The following is a 25,277-nucleotide window of genomic DNA, read 5'->3' on the forward strand; positions in this document are numbered from 1 at the left end:
ATGGCTGCCCACCCATTCTGATCACAGCCCCTTGCATGCCATGAGCCCAATTAGAAGTTGCTTAATCCCTCCTATGTGAAAGCATGCAGCTCTCTGCCCCTGCCTGCCTTCATTGTAGCATGTCAATGTTTTTGTGTTGAAGTAGATTTTTCATAGCCTGGTCCCAGATATTTTGTTCTCTTGCCAACTCCATTGTTGTCATTGGCATGACAATGAGTTGGCATGATAGCGCAAACAAACTGGTACTCAGGCTAGCTATTGCAGGCATGGGATGTAGAGATGCATAGTGGTGGATTTTATCAAAGGGGCATTTGGCCCATGGCTGTCATAAGACCCTAATCTACAGACCTATGGTTTCCAAAGACAGTTCTGACCATCCTGCACGTCCTCTGGACTCTGAGAATAGAGTAGACACAACATGCCTGAGGTAAATTATTGTAGTACTGTCCTCTGAGAGATACTGTAAGCTCCAATCACTCTCCACCATCTCTTTACAACTTTGTGACTCAGTGGGAAAGAGACAAACACAGCTTCTGATCCAGCAGAGAGCGAGAGCAGGCTGGGAACTGCACAGCTACGGTAGCGTATAATCTGTAAAAGGCCCTCAGTCTGAACTGATCTCAAGGAACAATGTAGTTCATCAATGAAACCTTCATTGTCCTTGCTCCCAGTCTCAGAGGAGGTGCTCAGTACAAAGGGGCTTTTGTTTTGCTGTCCTTACTCAGTCTTTTCCAAAATACAAGCCTTTATCCAAAAACAATTCATATCCACCAATTCATTTAAACAAAAAAGGCTACTTCCTTCTTTCCTAAATTGCCCTGTTCATTTCGCGGTAATTGTCAAATGAACGCAATGAGTTTCACTCATGCAAATTACTTAATGTACTCCACATCTAGCCACGTCTGATTTCAAAAGGTAAAAAGGAACTAAGGGAGGATAGAAACTTATGGGCAAAGAGTCATACAGTAGACTGCATGTTTCCAGGTTGACATAATGTCTGCCAAACACGTAAAGGAGAGATGTCAGTTTTATAGAGGAGAGGAAAATGGTGAAAAACAAACGCTTCAGAAGTATACCCTAAACCATCTTCATGGCCTTGCCTGCTTTATGGAATGCACTGAACCGAGTCGCCGTGGAGACAGCACTCCATTGCTGATGTAAGGAGAACCCCGTCTGTCGCCCCGCTTCTCTCAGAGGTGGAGTGTGTTAATCTGGGACTGTGAGGCTCCTCTTTCCAAACTGGGCAGTATGATCAGATCACGACACCCATCTGACAGACAGCAGAGTTGTTTCTTAGTCTGCCATGACATAGCATCTCTAATGTTGGTGTTCTGCAGTCCGCAGTTCACATTACAGCACACCAATGAGAGCTGGCCCGGCCGGCGATGGCCACGTGACAAAATGTTTGTTGTAACTGCACTCTCCCACCGTCTGCAGCATTTTCTTATTTCGGTATTTGTCAGCTTTGGCCTTTGATGTTCTCTCCTTTGTGCTCGGGTCGTGTTCATTAGCTAATAATTGTTGGGTTGTTTATTTGAAGGCAGGGGAGGGATAGACTCAGAGACTGGAAGTGGCCTTCTCTCTACTGTTATCTAAATGATTGGGAGCCAAATCCAGTCAAAAAAACCTGGAAACCTGGCCTTTGATCTGCTTTCATTATTGGCTACTGGTAAATTTCAAGATATCCTGCAGCATGACAAAATAACACACAGCACATCTAAGCAAACAAACAGCTTTTTTTCTACCAGCATAGTTGCAATGGACTATTAGATACCACCGCATGGCAAGACTCAAACATTGGGTGGGGTCTACCAAGAATGTTGAAAGTGTTGACTGCTGTTTTACAAGGTAACAAAAGCAAAACACATTTGCCGACACATTTGCCGATGATTCATTAAGTGTAAAAAAAACACAAACCAAGACAGCTGCGGAGATGCAAGAGAGAGAGAGAGACAAAGAGCAACTGAAGCCCACCAACAGAGCTATTTACTCCTGCAGCCTGCACAAACACGCAGATAGTAACAATGATGAATTAGGCCGAGGTTATCCCAGTTAGGCAATGTGACGGTAATAGAGAGTGGTACCGGGTGTGTTTGGGCCACTGTTGCCAGTCAAGTGATGAAAGCAGAGAAAGGCTGTGGACCAAATGGCTCCTTATTCCGTATGTAGTGGGCCCTGGTAAAAAGCAGTGTACTATATAGGGAATAGGGTGCCATTTGGGGGACACACCAAGACTGTAAGAGGGAAGATTTCAGCCTGACATGCCAGAGAAGATTAGGGATCTGGTTTCTCGCCTCTCTCTCTCTTTATCTGGGATGGAGGGAAGTGAGTGTCACTCTGGCTTCATTGAATAACAGACAATGATACTCTTCATGCCACCTCCAGAAGCAGGTTAACACAGAGGATTAGATACCAACACTTAGAGGAAGAAGAGGCCAAACTGGGGAGTATAGAAACTTATGGCCGATTAAGTAACAAAGGGGCCCTTTTGTGAACATCACGCAGTTTGATAGGATACATTTATTTTTTCAACTCAAGTCTAACCAGTCATTTAATATGGTAAATAAAAGTGGGATATAAACACATTATACAATTTCCTATTGGTGCAGAGGAAAAGCCCGCCCTGAAACATCATGCAATAAGACTTTATTTTTACACCAAATCAAGGCCAACAAAAGAATGCGACAGCAATCACTCAAGACCTCATTGGTGACAAATGGGCTTGGAGACAGGTTAATGTCAATAGATACAAGAGGAAAACCTGCTAGGACTGTGGGTGGTCAGCAAACAAACTCAACCACCTATCCCAGTACAGGTGTGATCCATTTGTCCATCACAAAGGCAGCGGGTGGGTCTATTCTCAATGTCAGTGATGGAGAGGGTGCTGACTGGGACAGGAGAGAGGTGATGGGTCAGTAACTGATCACCACAGGTGTGGAGGCTGCTGAGGGTGACAGAGATAGATGGGTTAAGGTCTGAGTGAGGGGAACACCTTTGTCCCTAGTTGTTTTCTTGGCCCATAAAGTGTCATCTGATTGCATTGGAAGAGGCTGAACTGTGTCCCCCAAATGGCACCCTATTCCCTATATAGTGCATTACTTTTGACCCGAGCCCATTGGGCCCTCCACCCTTATCTTCTGTCCCATAGGGCACTGGTCAAAAGTAGTGGACTATATAGGGATTAGGGTGCCATTTGGGACACAAAATTCAGCCTCTTCCAATGCAATCAGATGACACGTTATGGGCCAAGAAACAAAAAGATTAGTAGGAAAACAAAACACCTGTTCTTATACCCATAAAGCTTATTTGTTCCTGATATGTGATTTGAGGTTAAAGGAGATATTGCAGACTATCACTGCAAAAGAGTTATGGATATAAACCTATGGGACCACACAGTTCAGTATGATTCAGATAAGATGCTCTTTTATTACAAACAGAGAACAATTATCTATCCCTTGTTTCCAATGTGATTTTTGACAAACCAATTAATAGCACAATGGCAACAAAATAATTAGTCAAACCTTTGAGAACTAATATCTTGTAAAATGAAGTGAAAGAGGAAAACTCCCTAGTACTAACAGACTAGTGCTCGTATTTTAAATTATCTTCAAATAATCGAAATGCTCGGTGACAATTTCAGACAAAAAAACATAAAAAATAAAAAAAGACTAAAAAAAACAGCCAGCATATTTACAAAACAATAATATTGACTATGATTCTGGCCTGCTTAGTACTAACAAAGTACTACCCACATAATTTTCCAGTGAAATACAATTTTTAGGTACATTGCAACTTGAGCTGCTCCAAGAGCTGCTACAAGAGTCTGTGTGTATAAGGCTAAACAATTCACCTTAAGTCAACTACGCTGGTTTAAAAACAAGCAACAAAATCATAAATATTACAAAGAAAGACATAAGGCACCAACCTTTCTCTCCCAAGGCATTCAGTACTTAAAATCAACACATGAATCAAATGTCTTCCCGACAATCAGGCTGATATCATCACACATAAAAACCATGAACATATATACACACATATGTACATAAGCAGAAGAATAAACAATAAATGATTCAAACAAAAGGAAGGCAGTATAGGCACAACAATAACTTAATCTCTTTCCATTCCAAACATGGTCAACTTGAAAACAAAAGCTTTGCCAAAGAAAAAAAAAAGTGAAAAAGAGAATTTCAGTAAACATTCAATCACTTTCTTCTACTACAAATGAAATGACATGTCAAAGACCAGCCTGTATTTGAACAAATGTTCAAAACAGGGAGTAAGACCAAGCTAACCTCATATTGTGTGTACAGACAGACAGTAAAAGACATGAGAATGTATCCCTGCATTGTATTTAGCCTATGTGCCCACAACCCCTGGGTGGATGTCTGAGCAGTAGCCAAGCTAAGAAAAGTTTTCAGAGGGGCTCGGTCCATTTTAGTCAGGCACACGCTGGAAGCCTTGAAACATGAGTGTGCCTGCATACACAGATGCTCTACACATCCATCACTGAGGTCAAACATTTGCGATGTCCATCCAGGCAAGAGAAGTTAATTAAAAAGCTAAAACTTTGAGGTGAGGGCTTTGAACATGGCAGGGTTGGAGTGTTCTAGGCAGTAGGCAGCATGTGGAGTGTGTGTGTGTGATATCCAAGTGTTTTATAAACCACCAAAAAAATAATAAGGATCAAATGAAAAAGAGTGTGTCCTCAATCTGCAAACTCCCACAAGGAGAAACAAACCAAGCCCCACCAAGCCCCATCTGGAAATACCACAGGGAGATTACCACCTCTTTAACCCCCTCCTCCAACAGTCACGCTCCCCTCCCCCCGACCCGTTGACTGAAGAGATCGCTTTCCTTTAATGGCAAGGCTTTAGAGAGGCCACTTTGATCCTTTAGTTTCTCAGGTAGAATGAAGCAGCCGGCTAAGAAGGAACAGGAAATGCTAGGTCAATACAAGCTAATGGAGATGAGACCACTGGTGATGTCAACCCTTTAGTAGCATTAACATCCTGGTCAGTTTCCCAAATAGCACCATATTCCCTATATAGTGCACTACTTATGACCAGAGCTCATAGGGCTCTGTTCAAAAGTACTGCACTACGTAAGGAATAGGGTGCCATGTGGGACACAGACCATGTCATGGTGCCTGGTTGTGTACTGGAAAAACTCTATCACAGATCACACTGACACATACTGTACCAGGTTCCAGTCCTATCAGCTAAAAACAAGAAGAAGTGGTCACCAACATCTGGACAATTGAGGAGTAGAAAAACATTGCCTGGGCCGATGAATCCCAGGTTCCTATTGCGCCATGCTGATAGCGGAGTCAGGACTAGATGGGTGTACCTAATAAACTGGGTAGGGTGCCAGTTGGGACACAAATGCTAAAGAACATGTCCAATAAACTGTCCTAAATAGATGCTAAGCTTGAGATTTGTTCCTCCGATGTGCCTCATGGAGTCCTATCACGACTCATAGTCCTGACAACATCACTGTACAATCCTGCTCACATCAATGGATATGTGGATATGTTCTATCGTCATCTAGAACCATAAACTTGTCATATTGTTGAATCCTTTTTCCCTTTCACATAACAGTTTCAGCACTCAAATATAACAATCTGATTTAGGTGTTCTCAACAGCAAGAAGCAACCAGAATTGTACCTATATGAAAAAGTCATATGATTACAGGCAAGCAATAAAGAGTACATTTTGGGGGAAATGTCATTGAATATGAGGGGTTTGAATTGATGCAACATAGTTCAGAATGTTTAAAAGGGACAGAAATATTTCACTAATGAAGGCTAAAATGCCAGACTCATGAGTCATGTTTACATACATAAAAGCAGAAAGACACAATGTGAACCGCTCACATCTGTTGAAACAACCTAGTACAGAGAAACCCTTGCCAAATGAACCCTAGTTCTAAAGTTAAGCCGATAATGACAGCAGATTACTGCCATTCCCAGCCTGCGATCATCTGTTGAGATGCCACGACGTTATAACACACTCCATATGGAAGTCATATGGAAGTCCTTGGGGTCAGAGCACACAAATGAGCCGGGAATGTTCATTCTTGTCAAGAAGAGTCTGTTTATTGAACTGATATAAATTCTCTATAATATATCTATTTCAATGCTTGTTAAATTATTGTCTCACCAAGTCATTTTGAGCCAAAAGGTATTTTCCAGCTCCCCTGGAGCTCTCAGACATACCACTCCCTGCGTGAGATCACAGACCCATCCATGTGGGACACATATTCGCTGTCTGTGCCGTTGTCAAAGCAGTCCTCCGGCAGGTAGGGAGAGCCGTTGGTCACTGTGGGGGTGTGAACGGGCAGCCCTCTGGGGTGGTGGATGGTGTTTTGGTTCTCAGCAGGGAAGTAGCTGCCCTCCCGGAGGCCCCTGTGGCCGTCGCCCCAATCATCCCTGTCCTGGATGTCGTTGGGGTAAATTATGTCCCCTCCCAGTCCCGGCTTGGGTTTCAGCTCCTGGCTGCCCTTGTAGGTAGAGTTCGGCCCGTCCCCGTAGACCTCCTGCAGCTCGTGGGGCTGGAGCACGTCCAGCTGGGACTCCTTCTGCATGTCGGAGGGGCCCAGGTACTGCTTGGTGTAGTAGTCCCCCCTGAAGGTCCTCCGCTGGCGCATGAAGCAGGCTCCGCCCAGGATCAGCAGCAGCACCAGGAACAGAACCCCACCCACAGCCCCGCCCACTATGGTACCCAGGCTGCTGTCTGACAGGGAGGCCAGAGTGGGTGAGGTGGAGTGGCCGCTCGCTCCTCGACGCTTGTTGGGGGCCGTGCTGGTGTCACTAGTGTCCAGGAAGAGGGGAGTAGAGGTTGTGGGGACTGGTGCCGTTGTGGGGGGAGGATCTGATGGATGGATAGAGGATGGGTGTGTGAGGGGGTGGGGGGGGGCAGAGATGAGGGTTTATGGAGGGAGGGAATGGCATGACAGAGAAGAAAAAAACAATTGTCAGTTAATAATGTCTTTAGTATGAATCTGACTGGTGACACAGTATAATCATTGAATACAGAACAAGTAGAATACACAAATGTTTATATCCTGTGAAAATAACATTTAGAAAATTACAGTTCACAAAAAAGCTTTAGTCTTAATTGAAATTCTAACACGGAACCCAAACTGGCTGCGCGCGTGTGCCATTGTTTGCCATCATGCATAAATGTATTTTGTCCCCCCACACCAAACGCGATCACGACACGCAGGTTAAAATATCAAAACAAACTCTGAACCAATTATATTAATTTGGGGACAGGTCGAAAAGCATGAAACATTTATGGCAATTTAGCTAGTTAGCTTGCTGTTGCTAGCTAATTTGTCCAGGAATATAAACATTGAGTTGTTAGTTTACCTGAAATGCACAAGATCCTTTACTCCACCAATTAATCCACACATAAAACGGTAAACCGAGTTGTTTCTAGTCATCTCTCCTCCTTCCAGGCCCTTTCTTCTCTTGACTTTATATTGCGATTGGCAACTTTCATTGGCGCGCGTGAGCAGTGTGGGTGCAATAATTGAATAATATAGATTTCTACATTTATTTTGCAACTCTGTAACACTGTTGTTTTGAAAGAGCATATTAAATTAAATAAGTAAAGTGTCTGGACAAATACCAAAGGCTCTGTAAAGGAGTGAGAGGCTCTGGTAGAAAGTGAAGAGAAAAAGGAGATTTAAGAGGGTTAAATAAGGTTGTGTGTGTGCGTGTGTGTGCGTGTGTGTATGTGTGCGATTAGTTATTCCCCTCTCTCTGGGAAGTCATGTGAGAAGATGAAACAGTGTGTGATCGATGTGAGGTTCGGCCTCTGATTTGTCCTTCAGTGGTTAGTTACTGTGATGACACCCAGAGCTAGACAGGACAGACAGAGACAGAGAGAGAGAAACAAGGACAGAGACAGAGACATCATTACAACACTGTATATAGACATAATGACATTTGAAATGCCTTTATTGTTTTGGAACTTTTGTGAGTGTAATGTTTACTATTAATTTGTCATTGTTTATTTCATTTTTGTTTATTATCTATTTCACTTGCTTTGGCAATGTAAACATATGTTTCCCATGCCAATAAACCCCCTTGAATCGAAATGAGAGACAGAGAGAGAGAGGGGGGATTACTATGTCTGAATATTGACCTCTCTTCAGGACAAAAAGCAGCCTGACCCTGTTTCTCTAGAAACATCAAGAGCCTGACTACAAAGAAGCAATAAAAGCTGCACTAGGACTGCTTTGTAAATCCACTTAACACTGGAGTCTAAGCTGCACTAGGACTGCTTTGTAAATCCACTTAACACTGGAGTCTAAGCTGCACTAGGACTGCTTTGTAAATCCACTTAACACTGGAGTCTAAGCTGCACTAGGACTGCTTTGTATCTCCACTTAACACTGGAGTCTAAGCTGCACTAGGACTGCTTTGTAAATCCACTTAACCCTGGAGTCTAAGCTGCACTAGGACTGCTTTGTATCTCCACTTAACACTGGAGTCTAAGCTGCACTAGGACTGCTTTGTAAATCCACTTAACACTGGAGTCTAAGCTGCACTAGGACTGCTTTGTATCTCCACTTAACACTGGAGTCTAAGCTGCACTAGGACTGCTTTGTAAATCCACTTAACACTGGAGTCTAAGCTGCACTAGGACTGCTTTGTAAATCCACTTAACACTGGAGTCTAAGCTGCACTAGGACTGCTTTGTAAAACCACTTAACACTGGAGTCTAAGCTGCACCAGGACTGCTTTGTAAATCCACGTAACACTGGAGTCTAAGCTGCACTAGGACTGCTTTGTAAATCCACTTAACACTGGAGTCTAAGCTGCACTAGGACTGCTTTGTAAATCCACTTAACACTGGAGTCTAAGCTGCACTAGGACTGCTTTGTAAATCCACGTAACACTGGAGTCTAAGCTGCACTAGGACTGCTTTGTAAATCCACTTACCACTGGAGTCTAAGCTGCACTAGGACTGCTTTGTAAATCCACTTAACACTGGAGTCTAAGCTGCACTAGGACTGCTTTGTAAATCCACGTAACACTGGAGTCTAAGCTGCACTAGGACTGCTTTGTAAATCCACTTAACCCTGGAGTCTAAGCTGCACTAGGACTGCTTTGTAAATCCACTTAACACTGGAGTCTAAGCTGCACTAGGACTGCTTTGTAAATCCACTTAACACTGGAGTCTAAGCTGCACTAGGACTGCTTTGTATCTCCACTTAACACTGGAGTCTAAGCTGCACTAGGACTGCTTTGTATCTCCACTTAACACTGGAGTCTAAGCTGCACTAGGACTGCTTTGTAAATCCACTTAACACTGGAGTCTAAGCTGCACTAGGACTGCTTTGTATCTCCACTTAACACTGGAGTCTAAGCTGCACTAGGACTGCTTTGTAAATCCACTTAACACTGGAGTCTAAGCTGCACTAGGACTGGTTTGTAAATCCACTTAACACTGGAGTCTAAGCTGCACTAGGACTGCTTTGTATCTCCACTTAACACTGGAGTCTAAGCTGCACTAGGACTGCTTTGTATCTCCACTTAACACTGGAGTCTAAGCTGCACTAGGACTGCTTTGTATCTCCACTTAACACTGGAGTCTAAGCTGCACTAGGACTGCTTTGTATCTCCACTTAACACTTACACACTCCTTCCAGTTCTCTGCTGCCAATGACTGGAACGAACTGCAAAAATCTCTGAAGCTGGAGACTCTTACTTCCCTCACTAGCTTTAAGCACCAGCTGTCAGAGCAGCTCACAGATCACTGCACCTGTACATAGCTCATCTGTAAATAGCCCATCCAATCTACCTCATCCCCATACTGTATTTATTTACTTATCTTGCTCCTTTGCACCCCAGGATCTCAACTTGCACATTCATCTTTTGCACATCCTACCATTCCAGTGTTTAATTGCTATATTGTAATTACTTTGCCACCATGGCCTATTTATTGCCTTACCTCTCTTATCCTACCTCATTTGCACATGCTGTATATAGATATTTCTACTGTATTATTGATTGTATGTTTGTTTATTCCATGTGTAACTCTGTGTTGTTGTATGTGTCGAACTGCTTTGCTTTATCTTGGCCAGGTCGCAGTTGCAAATGAGAACTTGTTCTCAACTAGCCTACCTGGTTAAATAAAGGTGAAATAAAAAATAAATAAACTAGAGTCTAAGCTGCACTAGGACTGCTTTGTATCTCCACCTAACACTAGAGTCTAAGCTACAACTGATCAAATGCAACCAGGATGGCAGCAAGCATAGCCTTCAGCTAATTACATATTGGCTGCAATTTACCTGACTTAGCAAGAATCTAACTAACCTGCAATTGTAAAGCAGTGACTAAGAGACCAGTGATAATGTAAAGGGGGAGAAGGGGGAGGGGAGAGGCAGCTCAAGGTCAGTGAGCTGATCTATAACACCTCCTCCTTAGCCTTAAGACAACCACCTCCAAGCTCCCCAGCTAGATCTCCTCATATAAAATCACATTTTATTTGTCACATGCTTCATAAACAACAGATGTAGACTAACTGTGAAATGCCTACTTACGGGTTCTTCCCAACAATCCAAATAAAAAAATAGAAACACAAGGAATAAATACACAATGAGTAACGAGTACAGAGTCAATGTGCAGGGGTACGAAGTTATAGGAAATGATGGCGGAAATATTATGTACAAAAAATGGCTAAGCCATCTCATCCTGGTAGCTAGAGAGGGACATGGTGTATGATGGGGAGCACTGAGCACCAGGGGACAATATAGGCACAATATACACCCTCCATGGTCAAAGGTAATGCACTGTATAGGGGATAGGGTGCCATTTGGGACACATTTCCTGCAGCGCACCATGTAGGACACTGTGGAAACACCACTGTGTATCTGAGACAGCCACGAAGGAGAAGGGCGGGGATGAAACATGCTCTGCCTGCCTGCTACTGTGGCTTAGGTCTGGATACATCCAGGTCCACATGGGCTCAGAGTGAGAGAAGTGGCGGCATATGCCTGACTCCTCCATGTTGAGGCCAAATTGCTCAATGCAAGTCCTTCTTGGACAGGGTGTCAACCAAGCTTTAGACTTTGTCCCAAATGGCACTCTATTCCCTGGAGTCCTGCTTGCTGGAAAACTATGTGTGCGCCCCTATGGGCCTTGGTCAAAAGTAGTGCACTATATAGGGAACAGGGTATAATTTGGGGCGCACACATAGTTTTCGAACGAGTGAGACCCGTCTAAACCCGGCCTACTCACAGATGAAGACTGACCACCTGCTTTAGTTTGAGACTCCTCCAGTCTGTTCTCCCTCTCAGTGAGAAATCAGAGAGATTGTGTGCCAGGGGAGAATGTGTCCAAGAGTAGGAGTCCTTATGTTTGGATATAGATTAGAAGGAAAGGGGAAATTAAAATACAAGAGCAGCACATTTGTCATGCTCCATACATAAAGAATAATAGAGAAGCCAAACATGAAAAGAAAGGAGGGAGATGAGAGGAGGATCATTTTTATTTTTTTTACCTTTATTTAACTAGGCAAGTCAGTTTAGAACACATTCTAATTTACAATGACAGCCTACCAAAAGGCAGAAGGCATCCTGCGGGGATGGGGTGTCACGCTCGTCGTTGTAAGAATGGTCGGACCAAGATGCAGCGTGGGGTAGGTTAATCATATTTATTAATGATAACCAGCAACAAAACAAGAAAGAGAAAACCAACGAAACATACAGCCTTGTAGGGATCAACAGCAACAATACAAAAACAAGATCCTACACAAAACAGGTGGAAAAAGGCTGCCTAAAAATTATCCCCAATCAGAGACAACGATAGACAGCTGCCTCTGATTGGGAACCATACCAGGCCAACATAGAAATGCAAAAACTAGAGTACCCACCCTAGTCACACCTTGACCTAACCAAAATAGAGAATAAAAAGGATCTCTAAGGTCAGGGCGTGACATGGGGGCTGGGATTAAACATTTACAATAAATAAAATATAAATATAGGACAAAACACACATCATGACGAGACAACACAACAGTACATAAAGAGAGACCTAAGACAACACAGCAAGGCAGCAACACATGATAACACAACATGGTAGCAACACAACATGGTAGTAGCACAAAACACGCTACAAACATTATTGGGCACAGACAACAGCACAAAGGACAAGAAGGTAGAGACAACAATACATCACACAAAGCAGCCACAACTGTCAGTAAGAGTGTCCATGACTGAGTCTTTGAATGACGAGATTGAGATAAAACTGATAAACCCCCCCCCCCCCCCCCCCAAATTCAGTTTTTTCAATTTCCCTGAATTCTGTGTTTTACGATTTACGCTAATTTTATCATCAGATAATAATCTATCTAATAATAATGTGAATGAATAAAACGTCAACAATTTAATAAGATATAACAGTACATTTTTAATGATGCAACACAAAATTGCAATATTTTTTTATCAAGAAAAATGCTTCAATTTAGTGTTTCATTATAAATGAAAAGAGTAATGCAAGAATCTAGGCAACAATGCAGCAACCTTCTCCTCCATTTCCAGCTGGCTGAGGATGTTTGTGACTGCCTGGGATGATGACTTTTCTGCCAACAAAAACTCTGTACAGATGAACATGCTCTGCATGGTACTTCACTGCCTCAAACCAGCTATTCCATCTGGAGCTCACTGCTTCAGAAGGAGCCTTGACCTGCACAAACTCCTTCACAATGAGGAAGCTCACCTATTTTCTGACAGGCTTCTTGAAGAAGACAGATCTCATCCATGTCACAAGTGATGCAACTTCAGAGAACTATTTATAGCGCTGCCAGGTCTCATCCACTAGCTTGATAACATGGCAGAGACAGGTTACATGGACACTGTTGGGCAACACTCCTTTCAGAACCTCCTTATATGCCTTCAGGCAGTAGGAGGCATTATCTGTGACCACTGCCCAGGCATCATTCAGGATCAGATTGTTGCTGTGGAGGGAGGCTAGTGCCTTGCAAAAGTATTCATCCCCCTTGGCGCTTTTCCTATGTTGTTGCATTTACAACCTTTAATTTAAATGGATTTTATTTGGATTCTAAGTGTCACATGATCTGCCACATGATCTCAGTATATATATACACACCTGTTCTGAAAGGCCCCAGAGTCTGCAACACCACTAAGCAAGAGGCACCACCAAGCAAGCGGCACCATGAAGACCAAGGAGTTCTCCAAACAGGTCAGGGACGAAGTTGTGGAGAAGTACAGATCAGGGTTGGGTTATAAAAAAATATCTGAAACCTTGAACATCCCACGGAGTACTGTTAAATCCATTATTAAAACATGGAAAGAATACAATAAACCTGCCAAGAGAGGGCCTGGTCCAGGCAATGAGGGCATTAATCAGAGAGGCAACAAAGAGACCAAAGATAACCCTGAAGGAGCTACAAAGCTCCACAGCAGAGATTGGATTATTTGTCCATAGAACCACTTTAAGCCATACACTCCACAGAGCTGGGTTTTACAGAAGAGTGTCCAGAAAAAAGCCATTGCTAAAAGAAAAAAATAAGCAAACATTTGGTGTTTGCCAAAAGGCATGTGGGAGACTCCCCAAACATATAGAAGAAGGTCCTCTGGTCAGATGAAACTAAAATTGAGCATTTTGGCCATCAAGGAAAATGCTATGTCGGGCGCAAACCCAACACCTCTCATCACCTCCAAAAACACCATCGCCACTATGAAACATGGTTGTGGCAGCATCATGCTGTGGGGATGTTTTTCATCGGCAGGGACTGGTAAACTGGTCACAATTGAAGGAATGATGGATGGTGCTAAATACAGGGAAATTCTTGAGAGAAACCTGTTTCAGTCTTCCAGAGATATGAGACTGGGACGGAGGTTCACCTTCCAGCAGGACAACCCTAAGCATACTGCTATAGCAACACTCGAGTGGTTTAAGGGGAAACATTTAAATGTCTTGGAAGCCCAGACCAAAATCGAATTGAGAATCTGTGATATGACTTAAAGATTGCTGTACACCAGCGGAACCCATCCAACTTGAAGGAGCTGGAGCAGTTTTGCCTTGAAGAATGGGCAGAAATCCCAGTGGCTAGATGTGCCAAGCTTATAGAGACATACCCCAAGAAACTTGCAGCTGTAATTGCTGCATAAAGTGGCTCTACAAAGTATTGACTTAGGGAGGGGTGAATAGTTATGCACACTCAAGTTCTGTTTTTTTTGTCTTGTTTGTTTCACACCAAAAAATATTTTGCATCTTCAAAGTGGTAGGCATGTTGTTTAAATCAAATGATACAAACCCCCACAAAAGTTTAATTCCAGGTTGTAACAAAATAGGAAAAATTCCAAGGGGGGTGAATACTTTCGCAAGTCACTGTATAGCTTGGGAAAACGTTCAGTAGTTGCATCTGTCCATGAAAATGACATCCACCAGAAAGTACTGGTTTTCAGCGCCTGCAATGAAATATAAGGAACAACTTTAATTATGTTTTAACCTAAAATAATATTGTGACAAAATAAGTGTTATTTAAATTAAGTGTAAGCACAATATAGATACTGCGATAGTTAGCTAGATGGAGAGGCAGACGGCTGCTGACATTATGCATCGCTATATTTCACCACGATAGCTTGTGGTTTGGAATATCACAATTTGCATGTGGACAATTAACATTGCAGAATGTAAATGTAGTATATTGCAACGGTATATTAATAGACTGTCAAGTTAAGTTAACTCACCAATGACAATGTTAGAACACTGCAATCCCTTGTATCTGTTGTTTCGTCAACAACCACCGTAAACCTCTTCCCACGGATCTTCAGTAGAACGGCAGTCATATGTTGGTTGAACACACGGGGCAGGTGAGTTTGACGGAGGCTGCTCTCATTTTCTGGTAACTCCCCTCCCTGTTTGCAATGCTTCACTAGAAACGGCCATAGCTTTCTTAGCTTTTCTAAGGGGATGTCAGACTCGGCGCACACAGCCACAAAGTCCTGAATAAATTATCGTATTGAATCTGCTGATGCGCTTGCACAAGTAATTGTTGTTTGAAAAGGCATGCTGAAAAGGCAGGCTGACCACACCGCTTGCGTCACATGCGTTGCAAAATAAATGTAGAAATCTATGTTATTCAATTATTGCACCCACACTGCTCGCACGTTTCATCTTCTCACATGACTCCCCAGAGAATAACTCATCTCACACACACATACACACATATACACATATACACGCACACACACACACACACTGGTCTGACCCTCTTAAATCTCCTTTTTCTCTTGACTTTCTACCAGAGCCTCTCACTCCTTTACAGAGCCTTTGCTATTTGTCCAGACACTTTACTTATTTAATTCATTTAATTCTTATTTAATTCATATGCTCTTTCAAAACAACAGTGTTTCAGAGTTGCAAAATAAATGTAGAAATCTATATTATTCATTTATTGCACCCACACTACTCGTGCCCGCCAACGAGCGTCTGCGTTGCCAAGTCAGTTCTATTTCTGACGCAGATCGAGCTGCAAGTACTGCCTCTCCCATCTCCTCATTGGTTTATAGAAGCAGGTGCCATCTCCTCATTGGTTATACCCACGTGGGTGACTGAAAGACAAATGAGGTCAGTGGCGGTAATGCACCTAATTTATGAAAGTTGCCAATCGCAATATAAAGTCAAGAGAAGAAAAGGCCTGGAAGGAGGAGAGATGACTAGAAATGATTCGGTTGACTGTTTTATGTGTGGATTAATTGGAGGAGTAAAGGGCCTTGTGCATTCAGGTAAAATAATGGTTTGGTTCCGTGTAACACGGTGCTTTTCCCTGTTCTTCACATGGGCTTCAGACTTTAAAAGGCTGTCACACATATTTTTACGGGTCCAATCAATAGTATGTTGACAGAATTCGCAAAACAGCTTATCGCCTGACTCATAATAGTCCATTGGGTATTGCTCTGCTCTGAATTTAGGGGTTAGGGTCGAATTCTTTAGTTTTTTTTACGAATTGGCGCCTCTTCGACATGTGACAGCCAAGTTGTGAGGTGACGTAAGGTTCCTACGCATGATCGACCAACCCCCTCCCCCCCAAAACACCCCAATCGAAAATGGAATTATTTCTCTAGGCCTACTGGTCTGTAATTTTACAATTATGAAATAATTTAAGTTACTACAATAATCAGCCAAATTATGGAAAATTCTGCAATATACCAAGTTTTACAGTTGATTGCATTTTTATTACCAAATTCCGTGATTTCGTTCGCATTATCCTAATCGAGGAAATCATAGGGCCCTACAGTTTGAGTGTTTGTTGCAGCTCGTTCCAGTCGCTAGCTGCAGCGAACTGAAAAGAGGAGCGACCCATGGATGTGTGTGCTTTGGGGATCTATAACAGAATGTGACTGGCAGAACAGGTGTTATATGTGGAGGATGTGGGCTGCAGTAGATATCTCAGATAGGGGGAAGTGAGGCCTAAGAAGGTTTTATAAATAAGCATCAACCAGTGGGTCTTGCGACAGGTATACAGAGATGACCAGTTTACAGAGGAGTATAGAGTGCAGTGATGTGTCCTATAAGGATCATTGGTGGCAAATCTGATGGCCGAATGGTGAAGAACATCTAGCCGCTCGAGTGCACCCTTACATGCCAATCTATAAATTATGTCTCTGTAATCTAGCATGGGTAGGATGGTCATCTGAATCAGGGTTAGTTTGGCATCTGGGGTGAAAGAGGAGCGATTACGATAGAGGAAACCAAGTCTAGATTTAACCTTAGCCTGCAGCTTTGATATGTGCTGAGAGGTAGAGGAGGGAGACGAGAGGACAGGGAGCGGGGATGGGGAAGCTGCTGGCTGTGTGTTCTACAAGCAGTGCTCGCTTGCATCAGAACAGCCTGGTATTGTTGTGAGGACAAATTTAGAAAAACAATGTTTATAGAGCTTTTTGTGGGGGGGGGGTGTCCTCTGTCTGTTTTGCAAGTCAGTCATGAATTAATGTGTATTCAATTAAAGTAAATATCATTAGTCATCTCTTGATGAGTGAACGGAAACAACATGCAGCTCTTACAGCAGAGCATGGAGCACACATCCCCTTTTACGGGGAGCGTCTGTTACTGTATCTGTGTGTTATTCATCGTGTCCAACCCTGAAAAATTTCCGTTGACAACAAACAAGAGAAACAAAAAAGGGCAAATTGCTGCACACTGTGCTCCCATTGACAAGTAGGCATATAGTTGCATATTAGTGCACACTGTGTTCCTAAAAACAAACAGGGTGAAACACCCACTCTCTAATGATATCACAGATATCTAATGTTGCCAAAACCACAACAATTTTAACCTTTGGTGCCAATACTGTTTGTTTATGTTACTCTTTTCTCCTCTGGTGTCTGGAATGTGTGCAAATGGAGACAGGCCCTGTTTTATCTCATGGTGGGCCTGAAGGGTTTAACCAAGGCCGTACTTTCTCACCTTGTATCCAGACATGAACGTCCTGACCGCGTGGACCGATGTCATTGGACACCTCACACCTGTACAGTCCAGAGTCATTTCTCTCCAGAGGACGAGTGAAAGTAAAAGTGTTGTTCACTATATCCACCCCGTCAGGCATCGGCCCATCCAACCTGTTAAGAAAGGAGATCATATATAAACACAGGGATACACAAACATTGCTGGATATTACTAGCCAGCAATGATCACAGTAGTGGTACGTCCGAAATGACACCCTATTCTCATTATCAAATCAAATGTATTTATATAGCCCTTCGTACATCAGCTGATATCTCAAAGTGCTGTACAGAAACCCAGCCTAAAACCCCAAACAGCAAGCAATGCAGGTGTAGAAGCACGGCATTATAGCATTTTAGTGCACTACTATGTGCCCTGGTCAAAAGTAGCAAACTACATAGGGAATGGGGTGCTATTTGTGACGCGGACAGTGTATGGCATGTTGTGGGGTGTAGTGGGTGGGTAAGCTGCTAGCTAGAGGACCCTGACCTGGTCCAGGAGAAGTGGTGGGCAGGTGGGTTGGCTTTGGCTCCACAGTCCAGCTTCACATTGTCCTGACCAACAAACCAGTTCTGGTCATATCCTACCACCGTCACCTCAGGAGCAACTGGAAAAAGAAGCACAATCTTATTATAATTATTATTTGTTACTTAGCTACTTTGTAATAAAGTAGACTAGGGTACATACCATGTAGGCCTATTGTATAAGATACACTATGATCAGGATCCTTTAATAACACAACTGACCAAGAATATTTGTTCTATACAAAACAAGAGATTCATAAAAAATATAAAATAATAATAAAGCATTGTACACAATGGCCAATGTGCTCCCTTGTAGTACAGCGATGACAAATTAGCTTTCGCCCCAGGGGGAAAAAAGCAAGCAATATAAGAACAAAAAAACTGATAATCAAAATGAAAAAGCAGAGGCAAAGGATTCTACAGCACAGGGGTTGAGAGAAAGAGAGAGAGAGAGAGAGAGAGAGAGAGAGAGGGGAGATGTAGGGCTACATCAGACAGGTCAGAGTGAGGAGATGTAGGGGTAATAATCAATCCACTCTCTCCAGCAGCTCACCACCAGAAACAAACAGAACAGAGAGAAGCCTACCAGAGGTATTACAGATGCCACTGACTGTACTGTAATACATGTAGTAAACAATGACTCTGGTATCCAATTTCCCCCTTTTGACTTTTGAAGAGTGAGCAGGCAGAATGTATTACAGTACAAAGCCGGGCAGGGAACAAGACGTTATGAATGCGTCATGTTGACCTTTGCACTTTGTTTGTGGAGAAATTGTGCTTCTTTGGCACTTAAAATCCCCTGCCTCTGCATTTGACATGATTTATTGAGTTCCAAAGCCTTTCTCTTCCTGTATTAACCTCGCCTTTCTGCATCTCCCCCCTTCTGCACCCACCTCCCCCCACCTCTCTTCCCCCTGCTGCTGCTGCTGAGGCTTGATCAATATTTCATAAAACACCTTCATTAACCTGCACTCACATAGTCCAAACAGATACTATACACTATTCATCAGTTCAGGTTGCCAAGGAAGCATGCATCAATGATTATAAAATTAAGATTACTCTTTAATGGCCCTTTTATGAGGAAACGAGGGAAGATGGGGAGTCGGTCTGGTCTCTGAGCATACTGCACTGTAAAACAGGCTATCGACATGACAGATTATAGATCAGATACAGACAGCAGCCCTTCACTGATACATGTGGCAGTTGTCTAAATCTTTATGTAGTCAGAGAGCGCTTGCTGAAATATGAGCAGCAGCTGTATCTGAGACAAGACAAACCATCTACCATAAAGCCCACCTATCAGCACAGCAACCCCTCTCAAACAGAACAAGCTACCCCTCTCCTTGTCATAGTGGCACACAGCTCTATATACAGTGCATTCAGAAAGAATTCAGACCCCTTGACTTTTTCCACATTAAGATACGTTATAGCCTTGTATTAAAAATGTTTTTATTATTTTTTATCCTCATCGACACAAAATACCCCATAATGACAAGGGAAAAACACGTTCAGACATTTTTGTAAATGTATATAAAAAAAATAATAATGAAATAACACATTTACTTAAGCACCTTTGGCGGCGATTACAGACTTGAGTCTTCTTGGGTATGACGCTACAAGCTTGGCACACCTGTTATTTGGGGAGTTTCTCCCATTCTGCTCTGCAGATCCTCTCAAGAGTGTCGCTGCACAGTTATTTTCAGGTCTCTCCAGAGATGTGAGATCGGGTTCAAGTCCGGGCTCTGGCTGGGCCACTCAAGGACCTTCAGAGGCTTTTCCCGAAGCCACTCCTGCATTGTCTTGGCTGTGTGCTTAGGTTTGTTGTCCTGTTGGAAGGTGAACCTTCGCCACAGTCTGAGGTCCTGGAGCAGGTTTTCATCAAAGATCTCTCTGTACTTTACTCTGTTCATCTTTTCCTCAATCCTGACCAATCTCCCAGTCCCTGCCACTGAAAAGAGTTCAATCCTGGTTTCAACAGACCAGAGAATCTTGTTTCTCATAGTCTGAGTCCTTTAGGCGCCTTTTGGCAAACTGCAAGCTGGCTGTCATGTGCCTCATCTGTCAGAGTGACCATCGGGTTCTTGGTCACATCCCTGACCAAGGCCCTTCTCCCCCCGATTGCTCAGTTTGGCCAAGCAGCCAGCCCTAAGAAGAGTCTTGGTGGTTCCAAACTTCATCCATTTAAGAATGATGGAGGCCACTGTCTTCTTTGGGACCTTCAACACTGCAGAAATGTTTTGGTATACTACCCCAGATCTGTGCCTCGACACAATCTTGTCTCGGATCTACAGACAATTCCTTCGACCTCATGGCTTAGTTTTTGCTCTGACATGCACTATGAACTGTGGGACCTTATATAGACAGGTGTGTGCCTTTCCAAATCATGTCCAGTAAATTGAATTTAGCACAGGTGAACTCCAATTAAGTTGTAGAAACATATCAAGGATGATCAACGGAAACAAGATGCACCTGAGCTCACTTTCGAGTCTCATTGCAAAGGGTCTGATAATACTTATGTAAATAAGGTAGTTCTGTTTTTGATTTTTAATACATTTGCTAAAATTTCTAAAAACATGTTTTCACTTTGTCATTATGGGGTATTGTGTGTAGATTGATGAGGAACATTTTTTAATCAATTTTAGAATAAGGCTGTAACGGTAACAAAATGTGGAAAAAGTCAAGGGGTCTGAATACTTTCCGAATGCACTGTACTAATCACGTAAAAGATTATCTAATTGTTCCATTTCAATGACCCTACTGCTCTGCTGCCCTGTCCGCCTGGTCCCCCCAAACACTGTCATTGTAAATACAAATTTGTTCTCAACTGACTTGCCTAGTTAAATAAAGGTTAAATAAAAGAAATGTAAAACACTCACACTGCACATTGAGCACGTAGGGTATCCTGAACTCAGTCTGCAGGGCCGGGTGGCGCACCACGCAGGTGAGCGTGTGGCCCTGGGAGTGTCTCCGTGGCTCCAACACGTAGCGCACCTGGGTGGTGGAGGCGACATGTTGTTTGTTAGACGTGTAAATATTTAAGCATGTTTAAAGAGTGTTTGTGTGAGCTTTGCATGCCTGCTTCATGATCTATATACAGTACCAGTCAAAAGTTTGGACACACTTACTCATTCAAGGGTTTTTCTTTATTTTCACTATTTTCTACATTGTAGAATAATAGTGAAGACGTCAAAACTATGAAATAATACATATGGAATCATGTAGTAACCAAAAAAGTGTTAAACAAATCAAAATATATTTTAGATTCTTCAAAGTAGCCACCCTGTCACCAGGGAAGCAACATCACACCTCCTCCTCCATGTTCCATGGTGGGAATCACACAAGGGGAGATCATCCGTTCACCTACTCTGCGTCTCAGAAAGACATGGCGATTGGGACCAAAAATCTCAGATTTGGACTCTTCAGACCAATGGAAGGATTTCCACTGGTCTAATGTCCATTGTTGGTGTTTCTTGGCCCAAGCAAGTCTCCTCTTCATATTGGTGTCCTTTATTAGTTGTTTCTTTGTAGCAATTTGACCATGAAGCTCCTGACTTATGCAGTCTCCTCTGAACAGTTGATGTTGAGATGTGTATTTTACTTGAACTCTGTGAAGCATTTATTTTGACTGCAATTTCTGAGGCTGGTAACTCATGAACATATCCTCTGCAGCAGAGGTAACTCTGGATCTTCCTTTCCTGTGGCGGTCCTCATGAGAGCCAATTTCATCATAGAGCTTGATGATTTTTGCGACGGCACTTGAAACTTTTAAAGTTCTTGAAATGTTCCGCATTGACTGACCTTCATGTCTTAACCCTTGTGTTGTCTAAAGGGTCTTAAGAGAAAACCCCTTTTAAATGATAATTTTTCTACTTAAAAGTTGATGTTTCCTAGAGTGTTCATTTTTTTTTGTCCAGGTGGAACAAGAGAACAATGATTTAGAAGAGGAGGAGGTATCTAAAGAGGAAGATAAGGAAGAATACAACCCAGAGCACGATGCATTATCTTCAGAAGAAGAAAAATCCCCCAAGCTGAAAGAGAGACATTTTGTCAAAGAACAGCAAAATAACATGGTCCTTGTCATCATATGACAACTAGGGCAGGATGGCGGCACAACATGTCATAAGAATGACCCCAAGGCCCACAAGACATGCAGTTGCCCATGCCCAGGACATCGCCTCAACATTCTACATGTTCATCACACCAGCCATTGAAAAATTCATCCTGGAGACAACTGGAAAAGGATGGATGAGATTGACCTGCGTGCCTACATAGGGCTGCTAATCTTGGCGGGTGTGCATAGGTCCCGAGGTTACATGTAGCCTCTGGGATGCAGAGAGTGGAAGGGCAATTTTCCATTCCACGATGCCACTGAAAGTCTACCACACTTTCTCAAGAATGCTATGATTTGATACCCGTGAGTCAAGACCTGCAAGACATGTGAGAGACAAACTGGTGGCCATAAGAGAGGTCTGGGAGAAGTGGGTGGAGCATCGGCCATACCTCTACAACCCTGGGCCTGAAGTAACAGTGGATGAGCAACTGGTTCCATTCAGAGGTAAAACATTTTTTCATATCTGCTATGTAAGTGATTTTCACTGTTAATTGTATTATGTATTGCTGTAATATCATTTATTTATGTGATTGTTTTCTGTGACACTGACACTAATTACTGATAGTAATCTCTTTTGTCAAAAGGTCGCTGTCTTTTCCGGCAGTATATGCCCAGAAAGCCAGCAAAGTATGGCATCAAGATATGGGTGGCCTGTGATGCACAATCCAGCTACCCTTGGAAGATGCAAGTCTACACAGGGAAGCTGACCAGTGGAGGCCCGGAGAAGAACCAGGGGATGCGGGTTGTGCTTGATGTGACAGATGAACTGAGGGGGCACAATGTCACGTGTAACAATTTCTTCACCTCTTATGAGCTCAGCCAGCAGCTCCTGAAGGGGAAGATCACCATGGTTGGCACAGTTAGAAAGAACAATCCTGAGCTCCCCCCTGCACTCCTAGCAACAAGGGGGAGAGAGGCCTTCTCATCAAAGATTGCCTTCAACCCCACCACCACTCTAGTTTCTTACCTCCCAATGTGGTCCTCCTGAGCACACTGCACAAAACGGCTGAGATCAGTGATCGTGAGGAAAGGAAGCCAGCCATCATCCTGGACTACAACCACAACAAAGGAGGCGTGGACAATCTGGACAAGGTGATTGGAACTTACAGCTGCAGGAGGATGACTGCCATCATCTGACTGGTCATCTTCCATAACATCATTGATGTGTAAATACCTTCGTGATATTGAACAAGATTAACCCTACCTGGATGCCTGATAAGCGGAACAAGAGGAGAGTGTTCCTGGAGCAGCTGGGAAAGTCACTTGAAACCCCACACATTCAAAGGGAGCGCCTCCCCCGCACAGCAGCCTCTGCAGCGCTTGTGAAAGCTGTTCAGGGGGCTGACTCTTGTCCTGATCCACCTGAGGCTGCAGTTGGGGCAGGCAAGAGGAGGAGATGCCAATTCTTCCCCCCCAAAGAATGACGGTGTCATGACGTTGCCCTCTTTGGGTACAGCACGCCCCATCCCCCTCTCCCTGTCTCCTACACCCAGGCTGCTGTGGTCAGAGAGATGTCGTAAATTCCTGGAGGAGATGATATCTCCTCATGGCCACAGTATAGAGACAGAGTGAATTTTCAAAGAGAACAAAGGAATTTCTTCCACATCACAGAACTTGAGGTCCGAACAACATTTGTGTTCTGGAGAAGGTATAAAAGATTTGTGAAGAATCCAGCTACGAACTGGTCCGTTTGGTACAATTTTGTGACACTCATGGGAGACAATACGGCCACATTACCATAACACTGTTTATATAATAGCCTCAGATATGAGGTTTACATCTAATTGTTGTATAAGATGAATGAGTGAAGATGATACTGTTTGTAAAATTGTGTAATGTGATTTTGGACTGTTAAATGAAGGAAACTCCAATTCCCTTTTGAGTTTAACTAAATCAGAGGACCGCCCATGAGCCCAGTTCGGACCTGGCGTCATGAGACAGCCCTTTTCTGTTCTCCCGAATAAATCCCAGACTTTGAGAATTTCTCAACAGACCATGCTTCCCTCAATTACTAGAGGACAAAGGTTGCAGACCAGCTTACCTCGATAACGAGAGGGCCAATGTTTGAGTAGATGGCTGAATCTTTTAACCATACCACGCGGTTAAACTCTTAGACTATCGATACCGACAGAATAAGATCAAGTCTTTGATATGAATTACTAGTCTGCAGCTAGGAATTCGGTATCATTGAACGCGAAGACCGACAACCACTGAAACATCTATCCATAACGACATGAATGACTGTCACTCCATTCTAACCACGACAGTGAGGGCGGACAAACTCTCCAACAGAAACAAACTTTTCAACATCATTTCTTGTAACCATATTTACTTAGTTTGTTTGTGTGTGCACTTCTGTGATTGTTTAGTTAGTTAATAAATAAATTATTTAAGACAATTGATGTATGGATGACTCATAGTGAAGACTGGGTTCGTGCAGATAACCAACAATTTATGACGTTTGGAATGAGACTAACATGAGGTAAAGAATAATTAATTAATCAGAAGACTATTGATCAGATATGAAAATATCTGAAAAGTTATATTAGGAAAATTCTAACTTTGTAATCTGAATATTTTCCTTGATGCCCCAACTTCCGAGTCAATTACAGTTACATGATTAATCAGTTTAATCGCGTAATAATAATTACAGAGAGTCATTTGATAAAGATTCATCTTCAGTTTAATGATGCCAAAGACACGACAACTGTAAAACAAATACTATGTCCTGCACATGTGAGAAATACACCGGCAAAGTCCATGCACACACACTTGCATACTGTCCTACATGTGCTAATTAGAGTTTATTGATTTATGTTCTTCACGTTTTTGTTTTGTATCTATTATCTTATTTTATTCTTATTTATTGTTGTTGTTTATCCACTTTGTGGGTGGGGGTAATGGTTAAAAAAATGGGAGAAGACTAGTATTTTGTAGTTGAATTCCTCATTGTACAGTATAAGAATATATCACTATGTTGACAAAAAAAGTTCAAGACTGTTATTATTTCCCTTCAATAAAATGCATTCAAAACTACTTTCTGCACATTTCTGCTACTTTCTTAGGCTATACAAGTGCTATCTCTTGCTAAAAAAAAGAGTGTTTACACCTACGCAGTACCTTTAGCAATAATAATAATAAACCTCTACTTTAGTAAAG

At 42.8% G+C, this 25,277-nt stretch overlaps 1 protein-coding gene across 1 annotated transcript in view; it reads right to left on the reverse strand.

Moving 5' to 3' along the window:
- Positions 1-3,401: 3,401 nt before the first annotated feature.
- Positions 3,402-25,277, reverse strand: part of nectin3a (nectin cell adhesion molecule 3a) — a 68,212-nt gene continuing 46,336 nt past the window's right edge. Inside the window, exons 4-7 of the mRNA XM_020501967.2 lie at positions 20,884-20,998; positions 17,973-18,090; positions 17,448-17,599; positions 3,402-6,870 (exon numbers count right to left, since the gene is read on the reverse strand). Coding sequence (XP_020357556.2) covers positions 6,206-6,870; positions 17,448-17,599; positions 17,973-18,090; positions 20,884-20,998 — 1,050 coding nt within the window. The 3' untranslated portion in view covers positions 3,402-6,205. The remainder of the gene's footprint in view (positions 6,871-17,447; positions 17,600-17,972; positions 18,091-20,883; positions 20,999-25,277) is intronic.

The sequence above is a fragment of the Oncorhynchus kisutch genome, linkage group LG15 (genome assembly GCF_002021735.2).
Source record: "Oncorhynchus kisutch isolate 150728-3 linkage group LG15, Okis_V2, whole genome shotgun sequence".
NCBI classification, from domain to species: Eukaryota; Metazoa; Chordata; class Actinopteri; order Salmoniformes; family Salmonidae; genus Oncorhynchus; species Oncorhynchus kisutch.